The following is a 19812-nucleotide window of genomic DNA, read 5'->3' as shown; positions in this document are numbered from 1 at the left end:
GCCCAGATCAACCATCCGTGAATTGTCTGCTAATATTAAGTTTAAGGAATCTGGAAGACTGTACTTAGCACAAAGGGCCAAAAGAAAGGGACATTCCACCAAGATGAGGGATACCGTCAGTTTGGCTCCACAACCACATTGTGGTGGTGGTTTATTAATGACCAATGCGTAGACGACATAAAACAGCCCACTCCTTCAGAGAGGAGCCAAAGGAAGAGCGGCAAACTGAAGTAGTCTCTCTGACTGTGTGAAATTTATTATTGAGAGCTGTAACACACCACATGGTATTCCACTTTTGGGCAAAGAGGGATTTAACGTACATCCGTATATTCGCGGCTGGAATCGTGAAAGGGAATGGGGTAAGTGTCTGCGTCTGTTGTCAAACGATCAGCCACTTCATTCCCTGGGATGCTTGCATGACTTGGAACCCAGAGAAACAACTGAGCAGGCAGTACAGCCAAGAGCAGAGGTAAGATCATGGATATCAGAGACCAAAGGGTGACGAGAGTGGCATCGGTCGAAAGACTGCAGGCTGCTTTTTGAATCGGTACATATCAACACACTGTGGAGGGAGGCCTGATTAACAAAAAGGAGCGAGGATCCTGTAAATGGCTAGCAGCTCTGCTGTGAACACACTACATGGTCCCTACAATAAACGGTGTTCTAAGCCAGTAGGGTACGTGAAAGTGTATCCTGCTTTATCTCTTGTGTTAGAACCATCAATGTACAAGATGGTGGCACCGTGGAACAATGCAATGATGGAACGTACAAGATGCCAAAAGACTATAAGGGAGGCAGAGACCTTAGGACCCTGGAATAGGTCGATCCTTATCCGTGGTCTAGACACCATCTACGGGGGGCGGGGGGTGAGGACGTACACGGGACGCATTCCATTGGGTGGAATGGAGATCCCGACAGAGGGAAGTGAGAAACATTGGGACTGTCAATCCCACCTATTGATAGTTATCAGGAGGGAAACATCCCCCACCATTTGCAAAGAGGACAGGGTACACGAGATGGTCAGGGAATCGGCGAATGGCGATTGTGTAAGAAACCAGGAGTTGGCTCCGACGTATTTGCAGAGTGGGAATCATTTCTTCTGTGAGGAGACTGTCAACAGGACTACTGCGAGAGGCACCAATAGCCACATGCACCCCACAAAGTTGAACAGAGTCAAGTATTTTCAGAGCAGAAGGAGTCACTCAGCCACCTGCCTGCCATAATCTAGTCTGAACACGACCTGAGCACAGTAAAGATTGAGAAGAGTAGCACGGTCTGCACCCCAAGATTTGTGGGCCAGAAGGCGGAGAACATTAAGCTTCCGCATACATGTTGTCTTTAGGTGGCGAATGTGGGGCAGCCATGTTAGCTTTTTACCCAAAAGAAGGCCCAAGAACTGGGACTCTTGCTACAACATGGGACTGTGCTACAACATCTAGGAGGTGGTCGCCAAAGTAAAGCTCTGGCTCGGGGTGTAATGTGGGTCGATGACAAAAATGCATAACCTGCGTTTTGGAGGGAGAAAACGAAGCATTGGGAGACGGCCCATGCAGAGGCCTGTAGTAGGATGGCGTCTTGGAGCCGGCGCTCTGCAGATGCTACAATGAGGGAATTGCGCCACATGCAAAAACCGTCGACATAAAACGCCAGAGTAAGCTGATGCCCAACAGAGTTTACAAGACCATTGGTGGCTATGAGGAGGAGTATGACACTTAACACAGAATCCTGTGGGATACCGTTCTCCTTAATCCGAGGGGCACTGAGTGAAGTGCCAACTCAAACCCAGAACAGCCGATGGGATGAAAACTTGCGGATAAAAATCGGAAGAGGGTCGCGAGAGCCCCAGTCATGGATAGTAGCTAAAATGTGATGGCGCCAAGCCATGTCGTATGTCTTATGTAGATCAAGGAGGACCGCGAAAAGGTGCCAGCAGTTAGTAGAAGCCTGTCGGATTGCTGTTTCCAATCTGAGTAAACGATCAGCTGGAGATCGTCCTGTCCTAAAGCCACACTGATACGAGGATAAAAGGCCTCGAGATTCGAGTACCCAAGATAATCTGCAGCTGACCATCCTCTCAAGCTGTTTACAAAGTACGTTCGTCAGCCTAATCTGGCAGCAGTTGTCGAGAGATGTTCGGTTCTTCCTAGGCTTAAGGGCGGGTTAACTACGCTGTCTTACCATTGCGAGGGGAAGGCACCCATGAGCCAAATGCGTTTGAAGACCCTGAGTGTTGGATCATCTGGTTGTGGATGGAATCCGGGCCTGGGGGTCATGTGTTGTGAAGAGGTAAGAGTCTGCAAGAATTCCCATTCAGTGAAGGTTCATTATAGGGTTCAGCGTGGTGGAGGTTGAAAATGAAGGTCGTTCAACTTGGCGTTTCTGCCGGAGGAAAGTAGCAGGGTAGGAAAAGGACGGCGACGAGGTGTTCTGCAAGTACCAATAGATCAGTACACGGAGCACCTTGGAGGTTAACACCCTGGACAGCTGACTGTCGCTGGCAGCTCAGAAAGATACAGAGATTGGACCAACCAATGAAGAGGCATACGTCCCTAGGGAAGAAACATCACGCGCGCAGCATTCCTTTATTCTTTGCTTAGTAAGGTAACCAGCGGCAGCACGGAGACGCTTAAAAGCGCGGAGGTTGGTCAGTGAATGGTGTCGTTTAAACCGCTACAGCGCCCGTCGGCGGTACTGGACATCGACTGCTACGTCCTTTGTCCACCACGGTGCCGGTCGACGACGAGGGGGACCTTTGGCTAGGGGGAGAACAGTGTCAGCACCATGAAGACTATTGGCAGATACGTTCTGCACGAGAGAGAGGTGTCGAAGTGCACAGCAGACATACATGAAGGCCAAGCAGACATACATGAAGGCCAATCGGCCCTGCGGAATGCCCAACGGGGGATCTGTCAGCTTGGCGGCGGCAGGGGAAAGATAAAAATCACCGCAATGTGGCCACTGTCACGAAGATTATCGTGGGTGACAAATGTAAGGGAGGCCGGGAGAGCAGAGAGGAGATCGTGAGATCGATAGCAGTAAAGGTGCCGTGAGCGACACTTAAGTGTGTAGAGGAACCGTCACGGAGGGCACACGAATCAAAGTCTGTAATAAATTGGTCAATTAGCTAGACCACTAACCGTTGAAGTGGCACTCCCCACAGGCGTTGGTTTGCGTTGTAAGTCCCCGAAGGAGGTCTTTTTCAGCGGCAGCGAGATTTTCATCTAAGTGGACGCCTCCAGTCCACAACACAAAAGACTTCAGATGCCGATAGAGCGGAAAATAGATTCACGACAAAAAGAAAACAAGCCCAACGAAGCTGAAGGTCGTAATGTACGGAAAAGTCTATAGAGACCTATATCAAGCATCTACATCTACATCTATACTCCGCGAGCCACCTTACGGTGTGTGGCGGAGGGTACTTATTGTACCACTATCTGATCCCCCCTTCCCTGTTCCATTCACGAATTGTGCGTGGAAAGAACGACTGCTTGTAAGTCTCCGTATTTGCTCTAATTTCTCGGATCTTTTCGTTGTGATCATTACGCGAGATATATGTGGGCGGTAGTAATATGTTGCCCATCTCTTCCCGGAATGTGCTCTCTCGTAATTTCGATAATAAACCTCTCCGTATTGCGTAACGCCTTTCTTGAAGTGTCCGCCACTGGAGCTTGTTCAGCATCTCCGTAACGCTCTCGCGCTGACTAAATATCCCCATGACGAATCGCGCTGCTTTTCGCTGGATCATGTCTATCTCTTCTATTAATCCAACCTGGTAAGGGTCCCATACTGATGAGCAATACTCAAGAATCGGACGAACAAGCGTTTTGTAAGCTACTTCTTTCGTCGATGAGTCACATTTTCTTAGAATTCTTCCTATGAATCTCAACCTGGCGCCTGCTTTTCCCACTATTTGTTTTATGTGATCATTCCACTTCAGATCGCTCCGGATAGTAACTCCTAAGTATTTTACGGTCGTTACCGCTTCCAATGATTTACCACCTATGGCATAATCGTACTGGAATGGATTTCTGCCCCTATGTATGCGCATTATATTACATTTATCTACGTTTAGGGAAAGCTGCCAGCTGTCGCACCATGCATTAATCCTCTGCAGGTCCTCCTGGAGTACGTACGAGTCTTCTGATGTTGCTACTTTCTTGTAGACAACCGTGTCATCTGCAAATAGCCTCACGGAGCTACCGATGTTGTCAACTAAGTCATTTATGTATATTGTAAACAATAAAGGTCCTATCACGCTTCCCTGCGGTACTCCCGAAATTACCTCTACATCTGCAGATTTTGAACCGTTAAGAATGACATGTTGTGTTCTTTCTTCTAGGAAATCCTGAATCCAATCACAAACCTGGTCCGATATTCCGTAAGCTCGTATTTTTTTCACTAAACGTAAGTGCGGAACCGTATCAAATGCCTTCCTGAAGTCCAGGAATACGGCATCAATCTGCTCGCCAGTGTCTACGGCACTGTGAATTTCTTGGGCAAATAGGGCGAGCTGAGTTTCACATGATCTCTGTTTGCGGAATCCATGTTGGTTATGATGAAGGAGATTTGTATTATCTAAGAACGTCATAATACGAGAACACAAAACATGTTCCATTATTCTACAACAGATTGACGTAAGCGAAATAGGCCTATAATTATTCGCATCTGATTTATGACCCTTCTTGAAAATGGGAACGACCTGCGCTTTCTTCCAGTCGCTAGGTACTTTACGTTCTTCCAGCGATCTACGATAAATTGCTGATAGAAAGGGGGCAAGTTCTTTAGCATAATCACTGTAGAATCTTAAGGGTATCTCGTCTGGTCCGGATGCTTTTCCGCTACTAAGTGATAGCAGTTGTTTTTCAATTCCGATATCGTTTATTTCAATATTTTCCATTTTGGCGTCCGTGCGACGGCTGAAGTCAGGGACCGTGTTACGATTTTCCGCAGTGAAACAGTTTCGGAACACTGAATTCAGTATTTCTGCCTTTCTTCGGTCGTCCTCTGTTTCGGTTCCATCGTGGTCAACGAGTGACTGAATAGGGGATTTAGATCCGCTTACCGATTTTACATATGACCAAAACTTTTTAGGGTTCTTGTTTAGATTGTTTGCCAATGTTTTATGTTCGAATTCGTTGAATGCTTCTCTCATTGCTCTCTTTACGCTCTTTTTCGCTTCGTTCAGCTTTTCCTTATCAGCTATGATTCGACTACTCTTAAACCTATGATGAAGCTTTCTTTGTTTCCGTAGTACCTTTCGTACATGATTGTTATACCACGGTGGATCTTTCCCCTCGCTTTGGACCTTAGTCGGTACGAACTTATCTAAGGCGTACTGGACGATGTTTCTGAATTTTTTCCATTTTTGTTCCACATCCTCTTCCTCAGAAATGAACGTTTGATGGTGGTCACTCAGATATTCTGCGATTTGTGCCCTATCACTCTTGTTAAGCAAATATATTTTCCTTCCTTTCTTGGCATTTCTTATTACACTTGTAGTCATTGATGCAACCACTGACTTATGATCACTGATACCCTCTTCTACATTCACGGAGTCGAAAAGTTCCGGTCTATTTGTTGCTATGAGGTCTAAAACGTTAGCTTCACGAGTTGGTTCTCTAACTATCTGCTCGAAGTAATTCTCGGACAAGGCAGTCAGGATAATGTCACAAGAGTCTCTGTCCCTGGCTCCAGTTCTGATTGTGTGACTATCCCATTCTATACCTGGTAGATTGAAGTCTCCCCCTATTACAATAGTATGATCACGAAACTTCTTCACGACGTTCTGCAGGTTCTCTCTGAGGCGCTCAACTACTACGGTTGCTGATGCAGGTGGTCTATAGAAGCATCCGACTATCATATCTGACCCACCTTTGATACTTAACTTAACCCAGATTATTTCACATTCGCATTCGCTAATAACTTCACTGGATATTATTGAATTCTTTACTGCTATAAATACTCCTCCACCATTGGCGTTTATCCTATCCTTGCGGTATATATTCCATTCTGTGTCTAGGATTTCGTTACTGTTCACTTCCGGTTTTAACCAACTTTCCGTTCCTAATACTATATGCGCACTATTTCCTTCAATAAGAGATACTAATTCAGGAACCTTGCCCTGGATACTCCTGCAGTTTACCAATATTACGTTAACTTTTCCTGTTTTTGGTCTCTGAGGACGGACATTCTTTATCAACGATGATAATGTCCTCTCTGGTAAGCCGTCAGGTATTTTATCGTTTCGCCCAAGGGGGGGTCTCTCTAACCTAAAAAACCCCCGTGTGCACGCCACACGTACTCTGCTACCCTAGTAGCTGCTTCCGGTGTGTAGTGCACGCCTGACCTGTCTAGGGGGGCCCTACAGTTCTCCACCCAATAACGGAGGTCGATGAATTTGCAACCATTATAGTCGCAGAGTCGTCTGAGCCTCTGGTTTAGACCCTCCACACGGCTCCAAACCAGAGGACCGCGATCGACTCTGGGCACTATGCTGCAGATATTAAGCTCAGCTTGCACTCCGCGTGCGATGCTGGTTGTCTTCACCAAATCAGCCAGCCGCCGGAAGGAACCAAGGATGGCCTCAGAACCCAAGCGGCAGGCGTCATTCGTTCCGACATGTGCTACTGTGGGTGATAGAAGCCTGACTACGACGACGGAATGCAGCTATGTCTATTGTTAGTTAATTTCTGCTGAGGCTACATTCTAACGTTTTGTAAGCCAGACGGCGCCTTCCGACGGCGTATTTGCTCATTTAGTACTAGCCAATGCGGCGTTAAGTGCGCCGTCAGTTACAAATGCTGAAGAATCTCCTGCCGTGTACCAGAAAAAACGGATTAACGGACGTGACAGGTGAGAGCAGGGCGTTTCCCACCGAGAAGCGCAGTCAGCGTTGCGGCCGCAGCGGCGACGACAGCGGCGGCCGGCGCCTGCGTCAGCATGCTCGCGTTCCCTCAGACAAGCGCAGTCGGCCGGCTCCCAGTGTTTGCGTTCCACGAGTGGCTATTTGAGCCGGCGTTTCATCAACAGGGCCGCTAACAGGTGGCCGTCGCGTATTGAAGCCCACGTACTCCGCAGCTGGCTGTTAACAACACTTTACTTACACCGCTACGAGGGCACTAGACTCAATCCGGGGCACAGAACCTTTCTCTGCCTGATACAAGAGATTCGGAAACGCAGTGGCAGCGACAATGTTGACGTCGCGCTTTCTGCGGGATTACTACTTCGGTACGACCAATTTCGTTAAATTCGTCAAGAAGGAATGACACCATTAAAAATGTATCGAGAGGTCAGGATATAACGTCCCATCGACGATGAGGTCATTGACGACCAGGGACAAGCTGTGATTAGGGAAGGATCAATAATCACGATTCTTTGAAGAATCTAACACAGAAGTATAAAACAACTTCAAACGTCCGAGTACAAATTAGTTGATGGGTCAAATATTTGACTTTAATCATATAAGCAGGAAAACTTTAGAAATGATTTGAAATTACAATCTGTTGGAAGTGCACACATTATGGAATACTAGATGAATATAGTGTGCGAATTTGCGCTCCATTTTAAGCAAAAGCAAGTTTTTACACATCGCAATGTTTATGACCTCGTATTTTCTAAAGTGTGTGTCTTATAATGATATTATTCTGCAAGTACATTCCGTGGTATATGTAGATACAGTCTGCAAACTGTGTTGCGAATAGCGTAGGTAGGAATCAGTAACATATAACATATGGAAACGCCATGCCTTGTGCTGACGTTTGACTGAACGAACACCAAGTAAGTAGTAAGCGATAGACTTTTTGTCCTGCCATTTTTTTTTTTTTTTGGGGGGGGGGGGGGGAGGGAGGGGGGTAGTGTTAGGCGAGAGTGTTTCTTAAAGGTTTGAAATTATCTGTGAAGTACGTTGCAGCTTCCTAAGTGCTGTCATACTCAAATACAGGACGAATAAACCCCAGGTATTTGCGCGACATCAGTTCGTTGCCTTCATACAGACGCACAGTTTCTGACTGCAATACTTGTCCTACTGGTTAAACTTTTAACACAAGATTATCTCTTACTCAGTAGATTATCGAAGAATTTTAAATTTTTCAACGCCTTCGATATTTACATGAAATTCTGAAAGTCGAATTTTTGTTGAAACTACGCAGCAACTTATACTGTGTCACGAATTAGCGGTTTAGATATACAGATAGAGTAGGAAAACGGGCGGACACGCACTCCACTATTTAGACAAGATCCAAGTACGGTCCATTAATACCCCTATCCGAACTCAGGAACGATACAATAGCGCGTACATATATTTGAGTAAGAAAGTCCTCAGCGCTTTCAATACCTAAAACTGTGTTTTAGCTCTGTGTGGACAGGCTGAACGTAACACGTTTTTATAATTCACTCGAGAGGATCACAAACTCACTCTTCATTCGGCTGAACAGTGTCTGCTCTGGTTCTGTGCCATAAGGTGACAATGAGATGAAAGAAATAAAAGAAAAAAAAGTATTCACGCAGAACAATAATCGCAATGGCGAAATTATGAAAGGGACAGTTTGCAATTACTGAACAGTATATCTAACACACAAGTCGGCGTTATCACAAAAATATTTTCTGAATTAAAGTACTTGCAACTGAGGCTCGCTACATACTTCACTTTCTCTGTACACTTTCCCGTCATAACTTCTGTCAGGATATTAAGGTAATTGACGACCTTTCTCAAACTTCGGTAATAAAAATAACAGTACTCTTTGGCATAACACTGCTACAGCATTACAATACTGGGTCACTGAGGCTTTGAACAGGTAGAAGATATGGAAGTCACGCAAACTGAGGAAATCGGCTGTGCTCTGTTCTCGGCATCTGCGTTAGGCGTTTTTCGGAAAGCACGAAAAAAATCTAAATACGAACGGCCGAACAGGAATTTGAACCGCCGTCCTCCCGAATGAGAGTCCAGTGCTTCCCCATTTTTACAGGCCTACTCGTATGCACAGCTGTGGCCTACTGCGGCACCGTTATGGTAAATGAGGCGCCAGAGACGAGTCGTAAAGGAACAAATCCTGAAAACATATGCCTCGCTTACGTAATATGCACAATATTAGAATGTCAACGGACTGGACTTGGTAGACCAATTGGTCTTTAATAAATGGGACCATCATAAAGGGCATCCAGTCGTACCAGGAATGCTGCAACAACTGCGTCAGATTTCTGAAACCATTGTATATAAACTGTCTCGTGCAGCGACGGGCGAGTGTTGAAAAACGCACTGTGATAATACCAAAGGAAGGAGCTCATTTTGTCCCAATGGCTGCAACGAACCGTACATGATCTTATAAGAATTGGATGGATGATAGCAAGAGGGTGTACTAGTTCGAGCCGACGGATCGACGTCGTCTGGTGCGGTCTGACGCGGAGACACGAATGGCTTTCCATCGGCTTCCATTGTCCACAATCTAAACACGCCTTCGACGTGAGTTGCTGAGTGCCAAGTGTCAAAATGTTGTGTTCTCGGTAGGTTTCCTCTGTAACCTATCCTACTGTCCCCGGAGTGTTACACGCTGCCCTGATAACAACATTGGAGCTCATGTTGTTGAACGGTATTGCGGACATATGTCAAGTGTGATCATTTAGTGCGTCACTGGAACAAAATGTTATCTCGAATCCTCTGCAGCGAGGGAAGTTTGATCAGTGACAAATAAAGGATATTTTACAATCAGAGTAACTGGTCCTGTTTGGGCCAATTCCACACGCCACATTTCGGCAGGACGAAGTCTGGCAACTTACTGCGAAGAACATGAAAGACATATTCGACGAATGACAGGTACCACTGCTTCCAGATCTGTACGATGGCTCGACATGTTGCCTATCTAACATGTCTCTGAGTAGGGTCAGTCCGCAGCTGGGGCGTCACGACTCTTGTAGCTGCAAACGTTTCTATCAATGTACCAGAGCACTGTTTATTGTCAAAACTCACAGTACAAAATTCAAATGTTCAGACTAGAACCACGAGTTCTCAAATTTCAGTGTGGCACATTACATACGACGTAAGATGCGTGGTTCTTTAATCCTTTGACTACTATTACTACTACATACCTGAACTGTAGTACAAACATAATTTCAGTCATGTGTGTCGCTTACCTTACCATTTCCACAAATGTTTGTTCATACGTACATAGATGTTAAAGCAGAAAACGTCGGCTCTGTCTGTTGCCAGACATGACAGTTTTATGTTGGGCGTTAGCGTCATATCGTGTTGGGAAACGATCAATAACTGTGATTTGACGATACTGCAAATATTGGCAACAGACCCAAAACATAAATAGGTCATACTCTGTTATATTTGCACCAGAACCTGATACTGTTGTTATTGCATTGTCGACGATTTACTACATTCTGTCACGACCGCCAAGCACAGAGGTTCGACAAAAATATGAAAACACCAAAAACACAACACGTTACCCTGCCTAATACGGTGTAAAAGCACCGTTGGCATTCAAAACAGCTTCTATTCATGTTCGGAAGAGATAGGTCCCGCATGGTTTTGCATTGAAATCTTGTATGATTCTTCCTGCAAAATAACGGGAAGTTGAGGTAATAAGGATGGAAGTGTTTAGCGATCACGCACTCTTCTCTCCAAAGTAGACCACAATGACTAAATAACACAACGATCAGCTGAATGTAGTGGCCAAGGGAGATGTGAAAATTATCTTCGTGCTCACATAACCAGTACTGGATGATGGGAGCTGTGTGAATAGAAGCCTTGTCGTCTTGGAACACAACATTACCGTTGGGGAACAAACACTGTACCACAGGATGGGCCCGGTAAGCCAAAATGATCACATAATCGTTGCCTGTAATGCGATCTTGCAGAGTAACCATGGGGCCCATGTGCAACGAGACACATCTGACCAAATTATTTCCTTCCACTGGTCCACAGACCACGTTTTATGTCTTCAGCATCACGTTTTTCAGTTACAGGGATTTGTTTCACTGTTGTGTGGTTTTGGAATTTGTTGGTTGGTTTAAAAGAGGGGAGGAGGGGGGGGGGGGGGGGGGAACAAACTGCTAGGTCATTGGTCCCTCGTTCCGATTAAATTTCACAAGGGTGGGAGTAAAGTAATCGAGTCATACAAAACACAGCTGGAAGAAAGGAGAAACCCACAAGAATGACAGAAGGCCAAAAACACTAAAATAGACAAAATCGGACAAGAAAATCACAGAGAGACACAAGAAACACGTAGAAGAGATCAAAACAAGAGAGCAGATTATCATGGCTGGCTGACCATGAGAATAAAAAGGAGAGGCCAGCCCCTCTGCAACACATTAAACCGTCCACCATAAAAGCAGTAAGGTGAAGGACGCAGGGTGACAAAGGACATGCGCTAAAACTTAGATCAAATGATAAAACCCTCCCTCACGAATAAAATGTAAAACTAAAGCTGCTGTTGAGGCGTTGTCGCCCAACACCGAAGGTAGGTTGCTGGGAAAGTTAAAAATCCGCCGCAGAGCGTCTAAAAGTGGGCAGTCCAGCAAGAGGTGGATGACTGTCATTTGTGAGCCACAGCGACACAGAGGTGGATACACGAGACGGAGTAGGTAACCATGCGTTTGTAACGTATGCCCAGTGCGGAACCGGTAGAGAACAACTGATTCCCTGCGAGAGGACTTCATGGAAGACTTCCACACGTTCGAAGTATCCTTAATAGTCTACTATTATGTCATTCTGTCTCCCAAAGCCGAAAAACCCTGCGGCGTAATACAAAACGCAAGTCAGTTTCGGAAATGCCCATCTCCAGAAGGCGTTTCCCTGTAGGCTGTTTGGCCAGCCTGTCGGCAAGTTCGTTTCCTGAGATTCTTGACGTGTCCTGGGGGTCCACACAAACACCAGTGAACGACGGGACCGTTCCAGGGTAGAGTTGAACTTCTGAATGGACTCTACCAAATTATGGCTAGGGTAGCACTGGTTGATAGCTTGTAGGCCGCTCAATGAGTCATTACACAGGAGAAATGACTCGCCAGGACATGAGCGAATGTGCTCAAGAGCACGAGATATGGCCGCCAGCTCTGCAGTGAAAACACTGCAGCCATCTGGCAAAGAGCGCTGTTCAATATGTCCTCTATTATCATACGCAAAGGCTACGTGACCATCAACCATCAAGCCATCGGTGTAAACCACTTCATGGCCCCGGTACATGTCAAGAATTGAGAGGAAGTGATAGCGGAGAGCCGCAGGGTTAACGGAGTCCTTAGGGCCATGCCAAAGGTCCAGGAGAATCTGTGGCCTAGGTGTACACCACGGAGGTGTACGTGAATGGACCTCGAGAGGAGGTGGTAACGGCTTCATCATCATTTCATCCCCATCCGGCGCGCAGGTTGCCCAGTGTGGCGTCAAATGTAATAAGACCTGCACCAAGGCGGCCGGACCTGCCCTGTAAGGGGCCTCCCGGCCAATGACGCCAAACGCTCATTTTCATTTCCATTAAATAAACAAGTGTATGCTGTGCTACAAATGGAAAGCTCGCCTATTCGAAAATGACAATATCCCAGGTTACAACAGTGACCCTGGTTCTAGAAGATTTCGCCAGTGCGAGGGTCAATTTCCCTGCCCGTTCTATCAGACAAGGTGAAATTATTGAACTTACTGGTGAGCCGTGACATTAGGAGCACTGCCTCCGTGAAAATGATTGTCCCATAGTGGCATTGCGTGCCCGCGACGCAGTAAGCAAAGTATGTAAGCGGAGCATATAGCAATGGGGAGTGACGACTAATATTCAACACAGCGAAGAGCCACACAGTAATCTTCACCCGAAGAATGCTGCCGCCAGACCTCCCGAAAGTTGAGATCCTGGGAGCATCCATCTCATGGAGCAGGACGGAAGAGTACCTAGAGTCACCGTAGACCAACGACTCTATTGGGCGCCTCATATTCATGACGCCAGAGGTACAGCCACGGGCCGTCTTCGCACTCTGTACCCACCGCTCAACCAGCAGTTGACACTGCCACTGCACCACGGTGTCACGCTGTATCAAACATTAGTTCGACCAGGGCTGGAGTGCGCAGCTGTGATGCAGGGAAAGGCCGCAGATACACCCACCGCAACGCTGCAAAGGGTCTAGAACCGAGCCCTGAAGACCGTTCCTCGTCTTCCGAGGGAGCACTCCACTCGTCTACTACACATAGACAGCGGCATCCCGCTACTGCAGGGCAGATTCTGATCTCCGCAAGGTCCTTCTAGGAGAAGACGAGTCAATCCCACAACTGGCTCGTCCGTGAACTGGGCCTGACCGAAGACAATTTTTTATTCTTGCAGCAGACTTTAGGATATCACCGTCACATCACATCTTTGTTTCTCCTTTGCAGGAACAGCATATTAATGTTCACATTCCTCAACAAGTCGAACAAGGAAAGCTCGCCGAAGGAGCGTCATCGTCAATGGGAAGTCATTCTAGCGACGATGCGGGCCGCAAATGAGGAAATCCACAGACACAAACAAAAACAAAACCTTTATAATCGGTATATTTATGGCTCGGCGCATGGAAACGAGAACAGCGAAGTTTGTCGGCTGTTCGCGTGCTACTTACTATCGTGAGCATCTGTGGAAAGGGGTTAAGGACCGTGGAACCAAGAGTACACCACTAGGTGCGTGCGCGTGTGCGCGCGCGCGCGTGTGTGCGTGCGCGCGCGCGCTTTTTGCAAGGCTTCTCGATGCAGTTTGTTTTTTTAAGGTAACCCTTTCCTAAATTCAGCTAGCAGTAAAGCACGCAATGCGACAAATCGCGAAAGTAATTCTGATGCACACGATTATATTTAAAATCATCCTTAGTTTGACAGTTAAATCCCGTACTAATAAGAAAAATATTTCTATCACTGCAAAATTGAGATGTTACCGGACAGCGATCCACCCTGAAACTGTATAAGCAGCAAAAACTAATAGGAACACGCGTAATGAAGAGGCTGGAACTGGCGATACGAAAGATTTTCAGGATATTGGAACTTAGAAGGACAGAAGGTGGGGAATTCAGAAGACGTGCGAATCAAAAACTGTACACTAAGACAGAGAAAACCTCGTACATCAGGAAAAGGAGTGTTTTCTTAGGATGGTGCAGGGGCGCTTAACACAGTTTGGGAATACAGGAACTAGAAATACACAAAAGGACCAGTTTTATATTTTAAAAAAGTCATGCTTTCACAGGTTTCGAGGACAGAACTAGATGCTGAACAAAATCATCATACACAGAGGAATGGAGCAGGTTCCGGAGTATGAGAATGGAAGACCAGAAGATACGGAGCTGACGCAAATTAACGTGGTCCTTAGATGGTCCAAACGAAAAGAGAGGTGTACAGCTACGAAACGAAGCTAGCACGCTGGGGAACATATTAGCATGTTTAAATCAAACTACATGTCTTTAACTCTCGGGCGGGCGCGCCTGTTAATAAAGTTCGCCAACCCAACCAAAAATAAAATCATTTTGTGCGGTTCCATTTTTATTTCATAGCTGCAAATTTATACCTATTCCTTCGGTATTGTTTCAGGTAACATAGCGATAAATTGTATTGTCGTACGTCCAAGAGAACAGCAGTAATATGAAGTACAAAGCGAGCTAGGCGAGAAAAAAATTACTCAGTTCAAAAAAATTACCCTAGTTACGAACTAGTAACATAATACCATATTGAGGCAGTTGTCTGCCAGATAATTGTGATCGAATATGCAGCTGACCGAGATCTGATGCGACTGCATTGCTTAATGCTTCGAATGCATCATTACTGTTTCTTTAATACCTGACCTTGGCATCAGAGTTATAGTGAAAATTTATTTCATTATCGTTTAATAAAACAGTAGTTTAGCTCATATTATGTAAGTTTATTTTCTCCTTGTTTAAATAAACTAAGATTAAATTGTGATTTTGATAATACATGACTTACCTTGGTAACGTAAGGAAAGCTATTCTTTTCATGTGTACAAAGTGCGCCGCGCGCCCGCTCGTGTTACGAAAAACGGCGCGCCCGCTCTAGGGTTAAGTATCAAGAAAATTGTTCGCAATGAAAGGGAACTCACTTCTATTTAAGAGTGGCATATTAAAAAACTAAAAAATACCGCTGTCTATCTCAGATCAGTAAAAGAAAAAAAGTAAACAGAACATCTTATGGGATATACAATCGAATTCCCTACAGTGCTTCTTCCGAAGCCCTATGCATATATTTTTTGCGATATTCCTTGCTTTTCATTGGCGTATGTTATCCGGAGGAATTAAGATATGTGCTAAGACTGGTTCCAGAAAACGGAAAAGGGTGAACAGGGTCAAAGAACTATTACAGAATTACCGCACAACGCTCCCCATTGCGGCTCTTCCCGGTAAAAAATAAATGGTCAGAAAAAATTCTAAAACATTGACAACATCACCATGAAATACCCATACGACGTATTCCATTGATGAAGAGCGGGTTTCAATTACTGAACATCAAACATACGAAACACGGAAAAACAGTTTTTATGACAGGCTTACAACAAGAAATCTAGAAGTAACATCAGATATAAAACACTCTTTACTGTGTACATAAAGTTTCTTACTGTAGTCCATCATGTACCTTATTTACAGTAATTCTTCCTAGTACGATGTTACTACATGCACGTGAAGGTTTACTCTGCTTAGGCTGCGGTGGAAAAAAATAACTAACATGACCATTTTGTACAGTCACGACGACCGCTCTTCTCTGAAGACGTTTCATTGATTATCTAACAGAATATGAACCGGTGTGCTTCTTTACAAACGACCAAAGTCAATGCACAATCAGGATGCAACATACGACTTAGATACCGACAGATCACAGCAAAAAACAGGATTCGTAAACGATCACACCGTGCATCAGAAAGCGTGACAAACTTTTCCACGAAGAGATTTCAATTTCTGGGATAGGAATGGTTCTTCCAAAGATGAGCCTTGTATGAAACAATTTTAAAGGCCAGGGAACTGGAGTAGATGTTAATCTCAGAATCCAAGAATGGATGGCTTGCCCCGCACCGTTACAACACGTGAAACAGCTCTCTGTGCCTCGCGTACTGATTTAATTTGCTAGTAAGTATGTTTACGTCAAATGCATACGATATAAATTGGCTACCACTAAAAAAGAAAGTCACGAAATAGCGTTGCCTTGAACCGATTGCCGCCAGGTCGCCAATCACGCAAAGGAAACCAGTTTGTCTAAAAATAACAAATCTGAATGCATGTTAACTACGCACTTTAGTCTGCATTTCTGGTGGAGGAGGAAGGCGATGCTCTATTGCTGGTTGTAGAACAACTGGTCAATGTAATCTTGGAAAGAAACAACTACAGACATGGAGAGCAGCTACAAGGGCGTGCCCACGCTAGCCTCTGCCAGAAAATCGAATACAGGAAAAGCCGGTATCACAAGGAAAAGTTCGTCATGTTATTGCATGGTTTCCACAAAAAACTCTTATATTGCATTATAAATTGATTCTATGTAGCACATTGGCGTTACGCTGCTAAATAGTGCAAAGTATCAATTTTCCCATCACTATCGGATGCAAATACAATTTTATTTTGTTTGTACCGGCGACTTAAGATGGTCTAACGTTGGGCGTTAACGCCGTTCTACATCAGAACTCTCCTGTTCTGTGAACTGAACACGGCAATATCGCAATAAAAACGTTCCTTCGTCATGCGCTCCGTCATTACACAAAATGATTTAGTGACACATATTGTCAAGTCCAAGAAGTAAACTGGTTCTGACAATCTGCATAAATAACGACTTTTTTTCACATGTGCGTGTACTAACACGGATACTTAAGAAATTCACAAATACATTAATACATGCGAAGCTATCACCCTATAAACGGTACGTCCTCACATCTGGCGTAAATCGTATCTACTAATCTATACAGTTCACTCTTCACTCTTAGATAAACGTCAATAACAAGCTAGACCATTTAAAACACTATTTATATTACACATGGGCTCAATCAGGTTTAATGACATATTCCTCAGCGAAACGTATCGCCAAAACAAATCTTGCCACAAATATCTATCACTGCTGCTTGTTTTACGCGGGTTACGATCAAATACCAAAACACAAACAAAATTATACTTTTATCTTTACTGAAAATATAAGCCTCATTCATAATTCCATTGGTTTTTTAACTAAATATGTATCATTAAATTATTTACAAACGGTGTATTATTTCAACTATACGACAAAAACGAAGAACCTTGCTTTAATCTTAGGAAACGAAAACAAATCGTTCAAAACAAATGGATAAAAAATATTGCATGTCACAGTCTGTTGTTAGATTTGACATGCTAAGGGTAATGTGCAGTACGCAAACAAAGACGTGTTTTTACTATCCCGGAACACAACGTACACAACACGCATAAACAAACGCGTAATATTTTGATGCCATGGCATATCAACACACTGGAAATGCTTGAAAGTAACTTACCTCTTCTCTTCTTTTCAACCATCTTCCACACGGACTTTCTTCCAATATTTCGCTCTCATCTTCGGAATCTTCACCGCTTTCCCGTGGCGAAGACTTGTGGTCCGGATCCGTACTCGAGCGACTTCCAGGCATGCCGATATATTACAAATCACACTCCAACACGTCTATATAACAGACGTTATACTGTTTAACTGAACTAATACATTCTGACAAACACTTAGCACTACAGCTCACAGCCATGGGTCATTCTTCGTATATGACGAGCACCACACACTACGTACCACGATACTACAAGAACTGTTACACTGTTTAACGAAGTTCGACAGTCTTTTGTCAAGATGCGTTCAGACTTTGGTGAACTGCTCGAACATCAAACGATGAAATAATTTCAAATCGTTAAAGAAAAAATTAACTCAGCGTAGTACAATGCTGCCAAGCAGACTGATAAAAACCATAATATAAGGTAGTGCTTTTGTATATACAGTGTAATCAGATCACAGAGTTGCATGTAGTAGCGACTGTATCGTTACATATCTTTGGTTGCAGCGTTGCACGTCCATGGTCTGCGCTCTACCGGGTAGGTGGAGAAAACGCGCCAATTTATGAAGTTTCAGTGAAGCTAGAAGTTTAGTTTTACGACTTAACAAGTAGCAGTTTCAGTTAATGACGTAGAATGGATTCCTTTTAAAGAGAATGTATGTAAATGTTGACAGGCTCTTTGAAAACGGTTAAAATTCTCATTGTATCCCTGAAACAACTTGAAGCGGAGTTTATGAGTTAAAGGTTATCTAGTAAATTCTTGAGTTCTGTTAGTGAAGAGCGGTTACGTTGAAGTGACTGTTCGTTAGAAAAAATGGAGCCATTTGTTTGCAGTGTTCAAATGTTACTGAAAATTTGCGATAAACGGAATAATGTGCCATATGTAAAAATAAACCTCACGAAGAGTCTACTTGAAGTTTGTGAGAGCACGAAAAAGCTGTTCAGTTCAGAATTTCCGTGCCTGCAATTAGATGTGAATTGTTAGAAAAAACTTTGTAATTTTGTCCGCTCATGAAACAGTTAAGGTTCATTGGACCTAATTACATTTGAACTTGGTAAATGAGCAGTACAACAATGTTATTTGGCTTCCGAAAATATACTTCATTTATCATAACACCTGTTATCAGGTTCCTTACCCACTGTCAATAAATGTGAGGTAGTTTTTCTTAAAAAAGAATTGCCATTTTCTTCCACTAACATAATCCGTACAAAACACGAATACCAACAACAATACTTTTAAATTTCATGTGCTGTGTAATACCGTGTTTACCCAATAGTGTTGGACAATACTACGAACTTAATACACCAATCCCATTGTCTACAGTGATGCTATGCTGCCTTGTTTTTAACTATTCAAATTGAGGAAGTTACGGTTAGGTTCGCCTATATGAAGACAATGCTCCATGTAGGGGGCTATCTCATGCTAATGTCAGTGTCATGAGCGCGAAATGCCTTTTAAATCGGGATGTTGTTCCGACTACAATGTGGAAATGCACCGAGTAAGGTGGCTCAGTGGGCTTATATTTGTGACAAAGAGAAAATCGTGCAATTCAGTAGTTAACTGTAAATCACTTAACTTCATGTGCCCGAATGTTTCCTTTTCAGAGGCCACAGCTAATTTCCTACACCATCTAAGATTTTGCTTCAATCCTAATGAACTCATTGACTGGACACTACACCTCACCTCTGTCTGTGCATGGTGGTGTGATATTGGAGATTCTTTTAATTGTCATTGACAGTCATCATATCAATGCTTAAAGACAGGATTAGCTAATAGTTTCATGACAGGGTCATTCCATGTAAACGAGGAATCATTATAAAAAAATAATTTTTCTGTGGGAATATTTTCCCCTGTTACTTATGTAGGTTGGGCATTGAATTTTGTTGGCAACATTGATTTACCCTCCAAAACCTATTGTTTACTTGTGTTAGCCATTGTTTTGAAGATTATATTGTTCACTTTGTTCATGCAGAAGATTTGATCAATTTCCAGCAAGGAAAAATCATGAAATTGATAATAATTCTTTATGGTTTATACATCACTTTAAAGTGCATAACTTCTTCTTCTTTTTGGTATATTTTTAGAAGCAAACAATTTAAGCATGATAAATACAAAAACATTTATATAAGCTAACCCAAAATGTGTAACTGAGTTACCAAATGCCATTTTTTTTAAGATGTTCACAAAATACATTAAAGTACAGAAACTTATATTCCATGCTGTCCTTCACATAAGTGTACCTGATAATTTAGTGTCTCAAATAAATTTCCTCCTGGAAGCCTTCACCTGGTATAGGATATTTAATTCACGTAATGTGAGTTACCTTTA

At 43.8% G+C, this 19812-nt stretch overlaps 1 protein-coding gene across 3 annotated transcripts in view; it reads right to left on the bottom strand.

The window, feature by feature from the left end:
• LOC126466014 (nuclear receptor-binding protein homolog) overlaps positions 1-17879 on the bottom strand; it is a 457189-nt gene extending 439310 nt beyond the window's left edge. The window contains exon 1 of one of the 3 annotated variants that reach the window (XM_050096351.1): positions 17445-17879. In XM_050096351.1, coding sequence (XP_049952308.1) covers positions 17445-17576 — 132 coding nt within the window. In that variant the 5' untranslated portion in view covers positions 17577-17879. The remainder of the gene's footprint in view (positions 1-17444) is intronic. The other 2 variants (XM_050096352.1, XM_050096353.1) reach the window with 2 other exon arrangements.
• Positions 17880-19812: the final 1933 nt, after the last annotated feature.

This window comes from Schistocerca serialis, chromosome 1 (assembly GCF_023864345.2).
Source record: "Schistocerca serialis cubense isolate TAMUIC-IGC-003099 chromosome 1, iqSchSeri2.2, whole genome shotgun sequence".
In the NCBI taxonomy this organism is placed as follows: domain Eukaryota; kingdom Metazoa; phylum Arthropoda; class Insecta; order Orthoptera; family Acrididae; genus Schistocerca; species Schistocerca serialis.
This window is presented reverse-complemented; position numbering and strand designations above follow the sequence as displayed.